The sequence below is a fragment of the Populus trichocarpa genome, chromosome 2 (assembly GCF_000002775.5).
Source record: "Populus trichocarpa isolate Nisqually-1 chromosome 2, P.trichocarpa_v4.1, whole genome shotgun sequence".
NCBI classification, from domain to species: Eukaryota; Viridiplantae; Streptophyta; class Magnoliopsida; order Malpighiales; family Salicaceae; genus Populus; species Populus trichocarpa.
In genome coordinates, this window is record NC_037286.2 from 6,456,418 (window position 1) to 6,473,992 (window position 17,575).

The 17,575-nt window shown below is 36.7% G+C and overlaps 1 protein-coding gene across 2 annotated transcripts; it reads left to right on the top strand.

The window, feature by feature from the left end:
• The first annotated feature begins 266 nt into the window (after positions 1 to 266).
• LOC18096224 (uncharacterized) lies at positions 267 to 16,659 on the top strand. 2 transcript variants are annotated; one of them, XM_006386322.3, is made up of 19 exons: positions 267 to 2,049; positions 5,174 to 5,259; positions 5,440 to 5,832; positions 5,980 to 6,063; positions 6,167 to 6,553; positions 9,091 to 9,142; positions 10,657 to 10,780; positions 10,928 to 11,034; positions 11,153 to 11,401; positions 11,590 to 11,837; positions 11,970 to 12,191; positions 12,279 to 12,494; positions 12,595 to 12,648; positions 12,842 to 12,907; positions 13,012 to 13,152; positions 13,232 to 13,285; positions 13,988 to 14,047; positions 15,346 to 15,744; positions 15,846 to 16,659. In XM_006386322.3, the coding sequence occupies exons 1-19, from the start codon at positions 657 to 659 to the stop codon at positions 16,011 to 16,013; spliced, it is 4,503 nt and encodes a 1,500-aa protein (XP_006386384.3). In that variant the 5' UTR covers positions 267 to 656; the 3' UTR covers positions 16,014 to 16,659. The 2 variants fall into 2 exon arrangements, with proteins under 2 accessions (XP_006386384.3, XP_024451591.2); XM_024595823.2 differs by having other exon boundaries at positions 12,012 to 12,191.
• Positions 16,660 to 17,575: the final 916 nt, after the last annotated feature.

A 17,575-nucleotide genomic window follows, 5' to 3' on the forward strand; every position in this document is an offset into this window, starting at 1 on the left:
TAAAAAATACTTTTAAAAACAATTAAAACCATAATCCCAAAACAAGCTTAATCCAATTTACCAAATTTCAAGAGGTAAATGGAGGGAAACATTAAAAAAAAAAACGGACGAAAACAACTATAAACCACGCATAAGTAAATTGTCACCGAGGCTATCAACACCGACATATAGAAAGATGTCACGTGTAAAATTCCTGCAGCCACACGAGTACCTCTTTATCGCGTCACTACATGGTATCCTAACCCAATATAAAATATCTACCCCTACACCTGCTGTCCTCTCCCCTGCAAAAAACCCGAATCTCTCTTTCTCCATCCTCTCATCGAAAGCGAAATCGAAAAAAAACAAAAAAACCACTCGGAAATTAAACAACAAAACGGATCTCCAACATCACGAACCTGAGTAACTGAAACCCTAATAGCTGCGAAACTCTTTATCCTCTCTATCTCTAAAAGTCTCTACGCACGTGAAGGAACGAAACTAGGGTTAGGGTTAGGGTTAGGGTTAGGGTTAAGTTTCAGCTTAGAAAATTAGGTTTTTTTTGGTCCGAGAGATTTGAATTAGACCTAGACTGGAATTAGGATCAGGGTTGGTTTTGTGATGGAATGCGACGGTTGTGAGGGTGATAGAGAAGGTTGTTGTTGCTATCGTCGGGAATGACCGGAGGCCGATGCCACCGGCGAAAGAAGATGATGGGTAGGGGTCCTGATGGAGGTTGCGGCGCTGATGAGAGGCCTTGCCGTTCAGTTTCGAGGGTTCCGGCAGCCAATTCCCTCGCAAACGAACCTGAAATACCTCAACCAACAGTAAAGAAACCGACTTCACTCGAAGTCGATTTCTTCTCCCAAGCTAATAAGGTCTTAAGCGTGCACTCGCCATTCGATGTCGCAGAGAACGCGTCTGGTTCTGGTGTTCCAAGTTTTCCAATCTTGTCTACTTTGCCTAGCCGGCTGGCTAGTTTGTTGAGGCAATCAGATGGCAGTAGAAAGAAACATAAAAGGTCTCATTCTGGCGTGGACAAGAAGTCTTCATCACGGGTGAGTGACAGGTCTAAAGGAGGGAATATATGGGTCGAGACTGAAGAGTTCTTTAGGGGATTGACATTGCCTGATATTGATGCTTTGTTTGAACTATCTTCTTTATTTAATTCTTTAGGTTATACTAAGTGTTTCTATATTCCTTATATTGGAAATGAGAAAATAGAGAGAATTGAGACTACTGCCACAAATGTGAAAACTGAGGAAAATCTGAATGGGAAGGCTGAAGGAAACAACACTAATGAACAATCTGACACAAGTGCCAATGTGGAGAATGCAAATGATAATGTGGAAATGGATTGTGTGGATGGAAATGGAAAAAAACTCATAGTGAAAGATGAGGGCAGTCAAGAGGATGGGCAGTTTATGGAAATCGACAGCGTGGCTACTCAAAGCGATGGAGCTGAGTGTTTGACCCAGGAGGAAGCAAATGGTTGCTCTGTTTCTGATTTTTCTAGCAGTGTAGAATGGCTTTTAGGCTGTAGGAATAGGAATATATTGACTTCTGAAAGGCCTTCCATGAAGCGGAAGCTTTTAGGCAGTGATGCAGGATTGGAGAAGGTTTTGGTTGGTCGTCCTTGTGAAGGAAACTTGTCATTATGTGATTTTTGCTGCAAGGGCGAGACGGGTAATGTTTCAAACAGGTTAATTGTTTGCTCTTCTTGCAAGGTTGCCGTTCATCTTAAGTGTTATGGTGTGCAAGGGGATGTAAACAAGTTTTGGTTGTGTTCATGGTGCAAGCAGAAGAGTGATGACAACGATTTAGTCAAGCAGTCTTGTGTGCTTTGTCCAAAGGAGGGTGGAGCTTTGAAACCTGTTAATGTAGAAAATGGTGGGTCTGTTCTTGAGTTTGTGCACTTGTTTTGTTCCCAGTGGACGCCTGAGGTCTATATAGAGGACTTAACGAAGATGGAGCCAGTTATGAATGTGGGGGGAATTAAGGAGACCCGAAGAAAATTAGTCTGTAATGTATGCAAGGTGAAGTCTGGTACCTGTGTTCGGTGCAGTCATGGTATGTTTTGTTGCTTCCTTATTTTGTGCCATCATGCATTTATCATTTTTCTCTGGTACCCCGTGTTGGTGTCTATCACAACTGGAGCCTGTTTGGCAGTAGAGCCAGTGTCTAATGCAGCTTACAAGTCATATTGTGCGAATGCTTTTTGTCGCTCAAGCTAAATTGTATCTGTCTTTTATTGAATTGAAGAATGAGAAAGATTGTTCTTTTTTTTTTCATTTCATAATTGATTGTTTTTTTCTCAATGACTAGCTGCCTATGATTCATTTGCATCCCATTTTCTCCTAATTTTTTCCTTCCGACTAAGTCGTAGCATGGTGCACCATATTTATTTCTTAAAAGGATGGACATAATCATAGTAATCAGCACGAGATAATGTCTGTAGAACATTGAATGAATTCCTTTGGAATTTCATTGCCGAAGTTATTCTTGGAATGAACTGTGAAATTTAACCATGGTTGGGCAGTTAATTTTATGTCCACTGTTATAAAAATAGATAATGATTATTGAACCACCTTCTTTTATCTGTGATAACACTGTTGATCTCCCTTGTATTCTTGAGCACTCACCAGGAAATGTCATTTTATTGCTCTTTTGTCAACTCAAGCTGATGATGTTCATGTTTGATAAGCTTATGGATATTATGATTTGCTCCTGAATTGAATCATCTGCTGTCATGAATGTAAATTTCTGAATCTTTTGCATCTTTCTCCTTGGACATTCTGCAATCAGGTTGTTGATGCGTAACTTCATACACTGTTTAACTTCCTTACCTTTTATTTCTGGCGACTGTATCTGATATTTTAGTTTTCAAACTGTATTCATGGGGGCTGGGAGGATTTGATGTATGATCACGCGGAATGGTGCAAAATGATCCATATAGCCAATCCAAACTAGTTTGGGATGAGGCCTGGCTGTTGTTGTTGCATATTCATGGGGGGTGGGAGGAGACTGGAGATGGATTGGGGTGGAAAATGTTTTTTTGTAGAAGGATGTAAAACATACCGTTTGCAGTTTGGTATATGAAATCTCTACATTCTCAGGACTGTAAGATTCCCAGGAAAGTAACTCACGCTTCTTGAAGGGGAACGTTTGCTCTTCATGGAGGATATATTGCAGGCGATTTGACATCCTGAAAAAAAAGCAATAAACAATATCTCTCACACTTGTGGAACTCTGACATTACCTGATACAAGCTCAATATTGCCTCAAATCTCAGAATATAGTCTCTCATAAATCTTTATTTCCTGTACGCCAAACACCTAACTGATTGCAGTTGCATTTTTGCTGGATGCTGGATCACATGTTACATTTTGGTCAATAAAAGAATTAATAAAAAAATTCTATTAGGTGAATATCCCATTTCATTGTTATAATTTATGTTATGACCAGCACAATCTGGAAGATTGCATGAATTTTGTTTAATTGTGAGTGAAGTCAATTAATCTAAATAAGTGTAGGATGTATTAATTGTGTTCATATGTGATGAATTCCATGTTTGTATCTAATGAAACTTTTGCAAAAACAAGGTCGAGGGCTTGGTCTAATGTCTAATACATTTGATAGACCTGTCACTGCATTTTGTGAACAGAGAATATGGTGATCGAGTGTAGCAAGGCATTGCTATGTAAAGTGTTTGGTGATGTATTGAGCACTAGTTGATGTTTGATGATGTATGTAGCAGCACTAGTTGTGATTGGGCATATTTTGGTTTGCTGTTTTACTTTCTTGCCCTCACTGTTTGGATGGATGTCTGTTAGCATTTGCTCTCTAGTGCTGAATCTTGTCTTTTTTGTACAAATCATGGAACCATGTGTTTCATGAGCCTTCACAGAAGAATGCCTGGTTGGATCTTGCCATGGTTTCTGGCTGGTGTTATTGCTATTTTACACCCCGATTTAGATTCTGTGTTGGCTCTATCCAGCAAAAACATTTTAGGGCTGTTCTTTGTTCTGTTTCTACTCAAGTTAATTGTCCAGTGTCCTTTCACCGTTTTCATTTTTTCCTGTCAAGATGATAATTACTAATATTGTTGTGCTGTAATTGTGCTGGTCTTGGGTGCTGCTCACTCTTGCTTTGGCAGTTTTTAGCTTGAGAGTTTACCTAAAAAATTATTGGTTATGATGGCCAATACTGCATTGTTAAGATATGCTGGGCATCTCATTGTATCATCTTCCTTAACTCATTTTAACAGCCTCATTCCTGTTTATTCCTTGCGATATTTTATTCTCAAATCTTGTTTTTTTTTTAGCCTTTGGGCATTAGTTAAAGCGTTAGCTAGATTTGGATCTTTTGTGAATAAGAAAGGGCACTGCCACTTTCTGTTCTTCCACTCTGTTAGTTTCCAACAGCCCTTTTAGCACTGCTCCTCATCTCTCCCCTCTATGTGTGAGTGTACATGTAAATGGATGTGTGTTTTTGTCTGTGCTACATTATTCTTAATAACTGAGTGATTGGATCTGTGATTATGGGTACTTCGCTACTAGAAATGAGGCAAGTCTTGCATGAGCACCTGGTTCACAATGGAGACAACAAATTGTTTACTGCAGCAGTTCACTGACCTGTATTGGTAATATACTTAATGTTGTTGTGTTTTTGTTCGTTGGTACATTTGCCAGTGTCATGTCTTCATCTTGGAAGGATGAGTTTGCCTTTTCCTTTGAGAAGGATGAGAAGTCTTTATTATGGTGTGAAGTAGAAAGCTGAAGGGAATCAATGTTGTGACGATTTGCTTTAATAATTGCATCCAGCTAGGCATTTTTGATTGCTGAGGCTTGCTTGCTGTGGGATTTTTGAGATCACTTACATATATACTTGCTCTTGATTTTTTGAGGTCACTTCAAATATACTTGCGCAGTCATTTCCTCCAATTTTCACTTGTGATTATTTTGCTACTCTCTTTAATGAGCCAATATTATATCCTCAATTTTTAAGTCTCTAATTTGTCAATTCTTGTACCGATAGCTGCAGCGCAGCTTTTCTTGTTTCCTTGGCCATTCTTGAAATGCTTTGATTAACATATAATGTTACCTTAGCACTCTTACCTCCTGTATCCTTTGGTTTAAAAATGTGAGCAGCTCCACATAGTAATGCCTTTCTGTTGTTCATGTGGTTTATTCAGGAACCTGCAGAACTTCTTTCCATCCTATATGTGCTAGGGAAGCAAGACATAGGATGGAGGTCTGGGGAAAATATGGTTCCAATAATGTAAGCCTCTTTCTTTTTCTCATCATGCAGAAGTTATAATTGCTCACTATTTTTACTAATGTTAGTACTACTACGGCTGCCTCCACCATAACCACCAGTGCTAGAAGGACGTTGTCGACTTAATGCTGTGACTTCTTGCCAGGCATGTTCTCTAAAATTCCTTATTGTATGTATCAACAGGTTGAATTACGAGCTTTTTGCTCAAAGCACAGTGAACTCCCTGATGATAAGGATACCCATCAATTAGGAGAGGCTTTTGTGGCTGCCAGCCACAACTGCTCTGTTGCCAGCCATGATCCATCAGAATTGCAAATGGACAAACAACACAAGTTAAATAGTGGCCGAAATGGAGATAAACTTGCAGTCCACATAGAAACTTCTGATACTAATTCTGGTAAACCTGGTGATGGTGAATCATGGGAAATAGAATTGAATGATTTGAAATCAGATGCCGTACCTTTGTCAGAATCTGGGGATGTGGACCAACTCATTGATACAGGGATATTTGAGAGAGGTGGCTATGGGGATGCTAGCCCTTCTGACTTCCAAAATCTTTTGCTGATTTTGAAGAAGGTACTGAAAAAACATATGTGCTCATGCACTTGCTTGGGCTTGACTTTTGATGAGTACAAGTATTGCTACATGCATGGCTATATTGTTTCTCTTTGTTTTTTTCCCTCACATTTTTATTTGACCTCTGGGGAAATTTGAATTGTGCAGCTAATCGATCAAGGAAAAGTCAATGCAGAAGAATTGACAACGGAAATTGGCATCTCACCTGATTCTTTAATTCCAACACTCGCTGTAATGCTTCTGATCACGAGTTTTACTTTCTGTTCATTTTTAGAAAGATGTTTTTATCCACTGACTGTTGCTGTTTGTTCGCTTCTTGACCTTTTCTCCTCAGGAAGTTAATTTGGTCCCTGATTTTCAGGCCAAATTAGTCAGGTGGTTTCAAAATCATGTTCACTTGGCTAGTCGACATAAAAATTTGAAAGTTCAACTAAAATCCACAATTTTTCCAAAGGCTGAGATTGGAACAGCAGATCATTCTGATGGTATAACTGTATCAGAGAGTGATATTACAGATGCTGTTGCTGTTAAGTCAGTTCCCCCAGGGAGAAGAACCAAAAGTAACATTAGGATTTTGAGGGACAACAGTGTAATTTGCTCACCTGAGGAAATTTTGAGCGCCAACGGTATCATAATGAATGGGATTAAAGCCGTTGATCAACTGGGAAGTGAAGAACCAGAAAATTTTAGGGAAGTATCCATCCCTAATGTGGCTGAAAAGGTAGTCCTATCACACTGTAATTATTTGCCACAAAAACTGTTTAGGAGGAAGTTAAATGGTTTGCCAATTTTGTGTTACCATATGAAGATGTTAATTTCTTTGTGATGATGAGCTAATTTTGAATTTTGAATTTCTTTTTTATGCTTGTTTATATTGCCATTAGAACATGGATGAGTGATTTTTATTAGTATTTGCAACTTGTCTAAGTGTTGTAGTTTACAATTTCCATAAGCTGAGCTGTGGGTGCCTGTTACAAGTGTTCCTATATTTGGAAGCCTTTTCATTTTCTGCATATCATCTAGTTCAAACTTTTGGTATGTTTCATTCTTTGGTCCCTATGTTTCCCCATAAATATTCCATATCTGTAGTGCTATTTTTCTCCTGTTCACCTAATTTACCTTTGTATCAAATGATAAAAGCATGGCAAAAATCTTTGATCTGGCAGTTGTGTATGCAAATGAGGTGAAGATGTCAAGGAGCTGTTTTTTCTTTGTGTTTTGATTCTCCACCAGTTTTTCTTTTTATGGTAACTTGTTCTTGATGTTATGCCATCCTTTCTCAAACTATGCTGACTATATTTTTTGTTAGTGGATATAGTACTAATGATAATTTACAAAAAAAAGATGATATGACTGCTCATGTGTTTTTTCCTTTGCTTAAATGAAAATTCTCCTTGTGATTACGAAATTGATTTTGTAGGAAAAAGAATATTATGGCAGCATTTGTTTCTTGTAATTTTTTTTCCTAGTCGACAGAATAGATCTTATTTAAACGTCATGTGTTATAAACATTGTATTTGTAGGTATAAACTATATAATTTATTATGTCTCTGAAAAGTTGGTTTCTTCAAATTCTTTTTTGCCTGTTATTTTTTTTCTTAAGAAACCTGTCCTCCATCCTCCTGAAACCTTCTTGTCTACCTGCACTATTCTAATACTCTTGAGAAGAGCTGTGCAGTGTGTTTGCCTTTCATCTCACACTTTCTTATGTTCTTTCTAAGTGACTTTTTTTTTTTGTTTATTCAAAACGGAAGTTGATCTAGAACACTTTTATATAGAAAATGATTTTTTTATGTTGAAAAAGTAGGGAAGATTTACAGAGATGGTGGATGAGAATTTCCCCAAAGCAGAAAGAGAAAATCTGAAACATAAAAATTCTAAGATAAAATACTATAGCTCTCCAGTCTCTCTGCAGTACCCTTAGGGAACACATCCAAAATATCTGAGGCAAAGTGATTGGGAACAGAATTAACTTTCCATATGGCCCTTGCTGCAACCTGTGAACTCAAACGTTTTCCTTGTGTGGGAGGCAGAATGCATAAGCTATCACATATCAGCACTAGCCCTCCTTCCAAATTTCATATGCCTAAATGTATAGTATTTGTAATTATATTTTCATTGCTTGAAATTGTTGAATGTATGAATTGACTGATTATAGTTTCCATCAGTGTCTAGTTATATTTTTTCTCCTATTAATAGGGTATGCTTGTGTACCATTGGAAAACTGATGACAGAGACACCTGCTATTTATGTGGTTCATTTCTGTAAATGTTAGGTTTTCTGTCCGTCATTTGTCAGTTTAAGACATGGGTTTTAGGTACTGAAGCTATTCCTTTACTGCTGATAGTCTATGCTTCTATTTTCATGTCCTAGTTGTTGATTGCTCAGCAATTTGTTCCACTTGTTTTCCTAGACTGCACATATTCTTGTCTATTTATTGACTTAGCCCAAATTGTTCAACCATCATTTGTGAGCCAAAGGAAGTTGTAACCTGTGCATATGTTGTCTGGATTTCCTGAAGCATGCATATAAATTTATTTGCTAGTTAGATGATATTCACACTTCTGAACAGCGTAGGACTGATAAATGCTTTGTCATGACACTACAAGTGGACCAGCTAAAAGGAAGTTTTGCCAACCTATGCATGATATGCAAATGGAAAAGGAGAGAATAAGAATTGCTAATTTAAATGATGAATTATTTTAGCATCATAACATGCATAAAAAAGCTTGTTTTTTCCATAAAAAAAGAAGAAGCATGCAGCAATCGAAGTGTTCAACGCTGTATCATCTTGAGAGAAGTTTGGGTAGTGGAATCCTTACCAAGAACCATTATGTTGTTTTTTAGACATTTCCTGGTTTCTCATTTGAGGTTCATAGGACATAGAGTTGATGCATTTTTCAGAAGGTTTCATATTGATTTTGATAAGAGGTAGCAGTGAGGTTTATTTTATGTTGGACTGGGAGTGACTGATAATGATATAATTTGTTATTTTTCTTTTCTGAATCACCTATCAGCTTTAAGATACAATCTTGGTAGGAGTGAAAAGAAGTAGCTTGTGGTTGTCTCTTACTGTAGTGGAAGTTACCACCATTTGCAATTTGTACCAAGATTCAATGTGCCTGCCAATGTGTTCTGTTCTGTCCTTTTGCTTTTAGGTTCTACTCACCATTTGGTAGTTTTGATTGTATATATAGAGATATATCCTTTCTGCTTGCCTTTTTTCTTTAATTTATATGTTTTGTTTTATTTATGCAGATTCCTGATGTGTTACAAGACTCTTCGGTTTTGCATTTGCCTAAAAGTGAAGGTATGCTTTTCAGAATAATCCTTCTGTATTTGGTGTTTCCAATGAACGCCCTTTCTATTGGATAAGGTTGCCATATTTTGTTAATTAGTCTTGTTTGGACTAATTTTATTCATGTGTTGTTTTCTACTTTTCTTTACTTGAGAAGCCAGTTAATTTTTTTTTCCTGGATAATTTCCTGGAAATCAGTTGATTTGTAGAGAGTTCAACTTTCCAAACCTTCTCTTTACCTTTCTTGACAATGAAAAGGTATAGTCTTAACATTAGAGCAAACCTGCTGCTGATGAATTAGGAAAGCATCCTCTTGGTCTTGGCTGTTGGATGTTTAATATGCAGATTGTTGTTCTCTGTATGCCCCAACTGTGTTAGTGGATTTATTTCATGGGGATGTTAAATCATCTTGAGTGAGAATAGAAGAATATCCCTGGTGAAGAGGGGAGTGGTCTAACTAATTTGCAACTATTGCCTCCAAAACCTCTACCTTTCACAGGAAGCTTAGAGAGGAACTGGAAAAAGAATAGGAGGATATAATTAAGCTTGAATGTTACAGATAGGATGAGTGTGTGGACAGTCTAGGATGTAATTAAATTTTATGATAAGATTGTGTGTTTTCCCCACTCATGAAGCTGGTGAACATAAGAGCCATGGTACATATTCGAAAAAATCAGAAATCTTCTTTCGAGGAAAAGCATCAAGCATATAGATCAGGCGAAAATATTATGTAAAAAGATGGTGACTTTGGAGTGATAGTTAACACCATCTTAGTTATGGACCCACTTTCACATGGAAATTTCTCATGCAAGACCTTATCCTTTCTTACTGAGTTTTGGGTGGGTACCAATTCAAGAAGGAAATCTTATGTATGCACATACTTTAAGGTTTGGTTGGGGAAGGTTGTGTAATTTAATGGAAAATGTGTGATACACTTTTTTTTGGTGGGTTGGAGAGGGGGTGGGGTGGTATTTTTAGAGTCTTTAAGGAACAATCATGCGGGGATTAAATATCTGTTTTTTCACCCTCTAGGGAGTATGATAGTGAGGGAATAACGAGTCTTGCTGTCCTTTATCTGGAGGGTTTGGAAATCTCTAGTCTTTCTTTTTGTTCTAGAAGGATGACAAGTATGCATCTCATATTGAGGAAGTGGAAATTTCATTCTCCTCTACCATTTTCCCTTGTTCATGGCTGACAATATGCATCTCATATTTTATGATTGAGTTTGCTTGCCTGCTGGCATATCTAGAAATTTTCATTTTATTACAGTACTCAAGTATCGTATGATCTTAAATGTTACTTGATATCATTGCATGATATTAAAAGCCATAGCTTAACCTTGTGATGTCCGGTGATGTTCCACGAAAAAAAGCAAAAGAAAAGAAAATAGAAGGCTGTAAATGTGTGTATTTTCAGATTGTCCCTTCTTTCTGAAAGTAATAATGATCATCTCAAGGTTTATAATCCTTTAACCTTCTATATGCTCTGATATGTCTGTTGCTAAGAAAGTTCAGATAATGTCTCAGATGGAAGCCTTTCTGTAAAAATTGAACAAGTGCACGCTGCTATTCCAGACAAGAGTAATTCAATTAATACAGATGGGGCAGTTTCTGTTTTTTCAGATGTTAACTTTGTCATCCCTAATCTCATGTAAGATTTGCGAAAGCTCTTTAATGTAGAATTTTGTGTTTCTTGATACTTTTTGGATGCTCCAAAAAGCTTCTATTTTCAGTACGGGACACTGATTTAACAGTATCTGATGAGATCTTATGCAAAATTATATATTATTTGCTACAGAGAGCCAGAAGCGTATTCTAATTCTTATGTCCATCCATGTATACATGAGAAGCTGTCACAGATACAAAGTGGAATGCTTTTGCAGAAAGGAATTTCTGAACTTGAAGGTAGAAATTGCACTGACATGAAAATTTGGTGGTCCAGGATTTTCTTCTTTTTGTTGCTTATAATTGCAAGCTTTTTTCTTTTTTATACATTGTATTATGTGTGAACCACGCTGGACAGGTTCAAAAGACGGAGAAATCTCTCGTTTGGAGGCCTCTTCCAATGCCAGTGTCTGTTGTAATCATCGGCATAAACACTCCAAGTGCAATGACTTGATCTGTAGTTCCAGTGAAGTAAATCCAGAGCAGCTGGCTAAAGCTAAGAAACTGGGAATTCTCAAACTATCTCCGGTGGACGAAGTGGAAGGAGAAATTATCTATTTTCAGAATAGGTTACTTGGCAATGCAGTTGCAAGGAAGCACTTTACTGGTCCTTTCCTTTTTCCTTTCATCTTTTGTTTTTTTGGATATGCTGGTTCTCTTTTATTTATTCCCCCCCCCCTCCCAAGTCTTGCATTATTCTAATACTCCATCCAAATTTATTTTTTTATTGAAAAAAGTAGCTTTAAATCAATATACATTTGCATGACTTTTTTTTCTGGTGAATTGTGCTTGCAGATAATTTAATATCTAAGGTTGCTAGGCATCTACCCCAGGAGATAGATGCATCTAGGGGGCAAAGGTGGGATGAAGTACTTGTTAACCGGTATCTTTGTGACGTTAGAGAAGCAAAGAAGCAGGGCAGGAAAGAAAGAAGGCATAAGGAAGCCCAGGCTGTTCTGGCTGCAGCAACTGCTGCTGCAGCAGCTTCTTCTCGGACTTCATCATTTAGGAAAGATGCCTTGGATGAATCTGCTCACCAGGAGGTGGTTTTTTTTTTCCATTTCCCTTCTGTATATTTTCTCCTTTTCACTTCTGGTTTTTTTCCCTTGCCTTCTAGAGAAAACTTGCAGTTATTTAATGCAGTTATCCACCTTGTCACTCTTACCTGGTTCCAGAAATATAATACTTCTAATGGGAGGGCTGGCATTTCTTCTCAGTTGATGCCACGTCCAAAAGAAATGCTTTCAAGGGTGGCTGTTCCAAGGATTTCATCAGAGAAGTACTCTGATTTTGTTCAGTCAATTTCAGATTTTTCTAAAGATCACCCTGGACCATGTGATATATGCAGACGATTTGAGACAATACTGAACCCTATTTTAGTCTGCTCTGGCTGCAAGGTTTTCTCGAATGGACCTTGGTATTTCCTCTTAGCAGCATACTATCTGCTTGCTTCTTGTTGTTGACAAAAGCTCTTCTGCCAACAGGTTGCAGTTCACTTGGATTGCTATCGTTGTGTGAAGGAATCTACTGGTCCATGGCATTGTGAATTATGTGAAGAATCATTGTCATCTAGATGCTCTGGAGCTCCTGTCAATTTTTGGGACAGGGCAAATGGTGTTGAATGTGGTTTATGTGGTGGTATTAAAGGTGCTTTCAGGAAATCTACTGATGGTAGATGGGTTCATGCCTTTTGTGCAGAGGTTGATTTTTTGCTTTTCCCCTTCAATGGCTTGATTCAGGATTTTCTTTCTTATCTTCTTTAAAGCACATATTATAATTATTTCCTATTTTTTCTTGTAGTGGGTCTTTGAACCAACATTCAGAAGGGGACAAGTAAATCCTGTTGAAGGAATGGTATGTGCATATTTTAGGTGCCCATATTGTCAAAAAAATTGTCCATTGACTCACTAAAACGCAAGTATATGTGAAGATCTCTTTGGTTGGAATATAATATGCAGAATTTAACCTGTTATTTCTAACCTTGCATGTTTATGACCATTGTAATTTTTCTTATTTCACATTTACTCTATCTGCATTGAAATTCCAGGAAAAGATTGCCAAGGAGATTAACATTTGTTGTGTCTGCTGCCATAGACATGGTGTCTGTGTAAAAGTGAGTTCCAGCTTTGATTGTTTCAGAACTTTTGTTTTTCTATAGCATCAATTCATATGTAATGAACATTGATGGTTTAATCAACTGCAATATAAAATGTGCAGTGTAGTGCTGGTCACTGTCAGGCCACATTTCATCCCACCTGTGCTAGGAGTGCAGGTTTTTACATGAATGTTAAGACTCTTAATGGCAAGATGCAGCACAAGGCTTACTGTGAAAAGCATAGCTTGGAGCAGAAGGCAAAGGTCTGTTCTTGTTGTCTGTACATAAAATGTCTTTTGACTTCTTGTCATTTTATAATTTTGCAGCATTTGATTTATGTAGGCTGAAACTCAAAAACATGGAGAAGAAGAGATAAAGAGCATGAGGCAAGTCAGGGTAAGAATGCTCTCGGATTAATCATGTTATTTTCTGGATAATAATGCTTACTCGGGTCTATTGTTTCTTGTTCTGAGATTGGTTCAACTGTTTATATTAATGACTTTTGTATGTTACAGTGATTACATGTTTACTATGCTGGTCTACTTCTTTGGAATTCATCTACTATTTTGAATTGAAAAGTTAAATAGAAAAATGTTTTTTTTCTGTGAACTTCGAGTGCCTCAGACATTGTGTACATGTCTATCCTCCAGGCATATACTGAACAAGTGTCCTAATGTAAGCTAAAATCATAACTTTTCTTCTGAAGTAATCCCAAGGCATATGACAACTCTCACTTGTTATTATAACATTTTACTCTGGTCATGACATCATTATGATATTTTTGTGGTCAAGGTCTTATTTTCTATGAAAGCTCTGGTAGCTTAATTATTTTTCTTGCTATTGTAAATCTGTTGCAACTGGTTCATGAGGTTGATTTAAATATTGGCCTGCCTTTGCTTCTTTGCAATCTGGTGTAACATTAAGCAATTTCTCCTGATGTTTTGTGCATTGATGGAATTATCTTATGTTTACTGGAAGTTCATTGCTAATGCTTCTTTGTTTCTTATGTTTGCAACTGTATGATGGTCAAGATTTAATCATATTTTTGGGGGTAGGAGAATTACAGTGATCTAATTAACTTTGTAAATTCTCCTGTAGGGTCAATTGGAGAGATTACGTCTTCTTTGTGAGAGAATTGTTAGACGTGAAAAAATAAAGGTAACTTTCTTGGAACCAGAAAAGTGCTCTTAACTTTTTTATGCAGTATTATGCAGCCAAGTCAGCCAAGAAAAATGTTCCTTTTAATTCCCTGTGCTTACGTCACTTTTTTATTTTCTAAGTTTTTCACTTGAACTTTCTCCTGTATCCTTGTTGAGGGCAGTATTTCTTCCTTCAGGTGGATTTTTCCCCATTCTTGATATTTACACGTTAGACCAAGTAAAATATGCTAAACCCTATTGTTTTTATTGTTTGGAGCAAGGTATGCTAAACTCTATTGTTTTTATTGTTTGGAGCAAGGTTGTCAAAAACATTTTTTGACACGACACGAAAAAAACAATGTAAACTCGGATAGTAAAATCAGATCGTAAATCATAAAATCGTAACTAAGTTTTTTTAACTAATTATATAGATAATTTCAGCCAAGTAGTAAATAACAACATAACACAATTAAGGCAAAAGTGAAATAAACAATACAAAAGTTCAAGCACCTTAAAATATATAGTTCAAATAAAAATTCATACATAGTTTAACTTAAAAACCATCAATAATACAATTATGTCCATAGAATTTCATTAACTAACAATCAACAAACCTAAAACAATCAACATGCTGGTGTGTTGTGTAAATTAAAACTAACATTATTGCCTTCATCTTCCTCATTATGTTTAAGACATTCATCAAAATCATTCCTAATACAAATGAAAAATTCTTGTCTACCACGAAAAGGAAAGGTAAAGAAAGAGTAATGATCAATAGGTGAGAAGCCACTCATTTTTGCAGAGAATGACTTTGTAAAAAAAATAAAATCAGGCGGGGGGACGTTTGAAATTCCTAAGCTTTACATTCAATAAAACTAGCTTCCTCAAAACTTTAATCAATAATACTTTAGCAGCATGCACAATGATCCATAATCACAGATATTATCATATGAAAACTTGTGTCAAGTGTACTATTAATTGGGGGAGTATTTATAATTCCATTAAACTCGTAAAATCGGAAGTGAACTTGTGATTTTGCATGATTTTGACCGAGTTTATCGATTATACTCGAGCCCTGTTTGATTTTGCTGGTTCTCGAGTTTTTAGTTCAATTTTGCATGTTAGATACATGTTGACTTGTAAAATCATGACAACTCGTGATTTTGACAACCTTGGTTTGGAGCAACACTCCCCGATACATTCAACTAGTTTAAGTTCTTTGCTGTTTTCGAACTTAGAACTTCATTTTAAGTGGACCATTCTCTGAAGATCTATTTTTGTTGCAGTGCTTTTTACATGGATATTTTTTTTTTGCAGCGGGAGTTGGTTTTATGCTCACACAGCATACTTGCTTGCAAGCGAGACCAAGTTGCTCGTTCAGTACTTGTTCGGAGTCCCCCTTTCCCTACAGATGTCAGTTCAGAATCAGCTACAACATCCCTCATTGGGAACACAGATGGGTACAAGTCATGCAGCGATGCTGTCCAAAGATCAGATGATGTTACAGTAGACAGCACCATTTCTGTCAAGCACCGAGTTAAGGTTGCTTTGACCATGGACACTGACCAAAAGACCGATGACAGCTCCACATCTCAAAACCTTTTTACTCCAAAACCTTCAGAGAGGATGCCTTTTGCTGGGAAGCAAATACCTCAAAGACCTTCCTCCGCATCACATAATCTTTTGGATGAAGGAGAATGGAGCTCAAAATCAAAGGTATATAATCGTTCTGCATCAATGACTGTTTTTGTTTTGCTAGAATTCCTGTGCTAGGGATAAAAATTCTGACAGATTTTCATTGCCATGTCAACTAACAGCATTATGAGACTTTTGAGAAAGAGCTGGTAATGACTTCGGATGAAGCATCGATGAAGAACCAGAAGTTACCTAAAGGATATTTTTATATTCCTGTGGATTGCCTTCCAAAGGAGAAGCGGAACAATCAGAATGCATGTTCTGGTGAGCCCTTGGAACATAATGGTTAGATGAAAGCAATTTCTGGACTTGTGATTTGCCCACTGGAAATCAACAGCTGTCTATTGTGGACAAGTACTTTCTTCCCGGAGCGACCAAATTTACCTGATTTATGAAGGGGAGACTGGCAGAATGATGCCGAGATTGGGTTCTAGACCGTGTATCAACTTGTCTGGATGTGTAATGTTCTGGACAAAGTGGGGGGGGGGGGGGGGTTGGGGGATGTTTTGGCATCATCGTTGTATAATCATCATGAGAGTAACTGTACAGTAGGGGAGGCTGTATTCCGTTAGATGTAATCCCAAGCGGCTCAGATTTCATTATGTTGATGCCTGTCCCTCTTGGCTGGGAAGCAACGCTTCTTGTATCTTTGTCCAAGGAATGAGGAGTTGCCTACAGAGTTTGCGCCGTCAAGTCAATGTAAATATTCTCAGCGTCATTTCTCACAAGAAATTTCTCTAGTAGTTTGATGGAGCGTCCAAGTTATCTTCCCATTATGACCTCACTATCTGTTTTTATTTTTAGCGCGTTACAGTCAGGTTTAGTTCGGTTCTTTAGCTGGAAGCTTCGTTCCATTGGTAACATGGCATCTGATTAGTGCCAGGTCTTGTTAATCCAGCAATGTATTATTTAATTAAGGAAATGCCTTTTTTATCCTTCCTTCTTTTTCCTTGTATTTCTTGTCAGGGGATATTTGAGAGTTTTTTAAAGTATTTTTTACTTTGAAAAATATTAAAATAATATGAAAATATTAAAAAAATATTATTTTAAAATAAAAAATAAAAAAATTTTAAATTTTTTTAGTAACGTTTTTAAAATGGAAAACTAAATATAGAGACTGCCTGATATGCTTCTGAAGTGAAATTTACGTTCATCATAGAAATGGAAGGGATGCGTGCTGGTAATTTAATTTTTTGTTTATTAATTATCTTGAGTTATTCTGTTTTATAGTCTTAATTTACAGAAAACATCTTGAATTTTATATGTTAAATGGTGTAAAAAAAACAACAAAAAATCTCGTGCAAAAAACTTATTATTTACAGGCTTGCCGCTAGTTATCGCTGGAGTTTTTTTTTTAAAAAAGTTATAGTTGATGTCCAATCTTGTAGATACTCCAATGCAAATTTTAAAACACACCAATTTTTTTCATCAAAACCTGCAAATGCAAATGTTTTCATATCAAAACACACATTTAAGCTCATGAAAACACAAATATTCTCATCAAAACATCTTTTTTCTCATCAAAACACAAATCTTCTCATAAAAAAAGAAGATCATCTTCTAATCAAAACAACACCCTTTTTTCTTATCAACCATTTATTCTTGTTATTAAAAAATCTCCATAAATTCACAAATTCAAAACATAAATTCATTTATATAAAACAATAATAACATAAAAGGTGGATTGGAGTTTAAGAATTGAAAGTATATGAAATGTGAGGAAAATATCGTTGTCAGGATTTTAGAGCTAACAAGAACAAGTTATTCTATAGATCTGATTACAAATCTTGTGACAACATATTGATTGGTGCTGAAATTGAATTAACTACGAGATGGCCTATATTCATAGTAT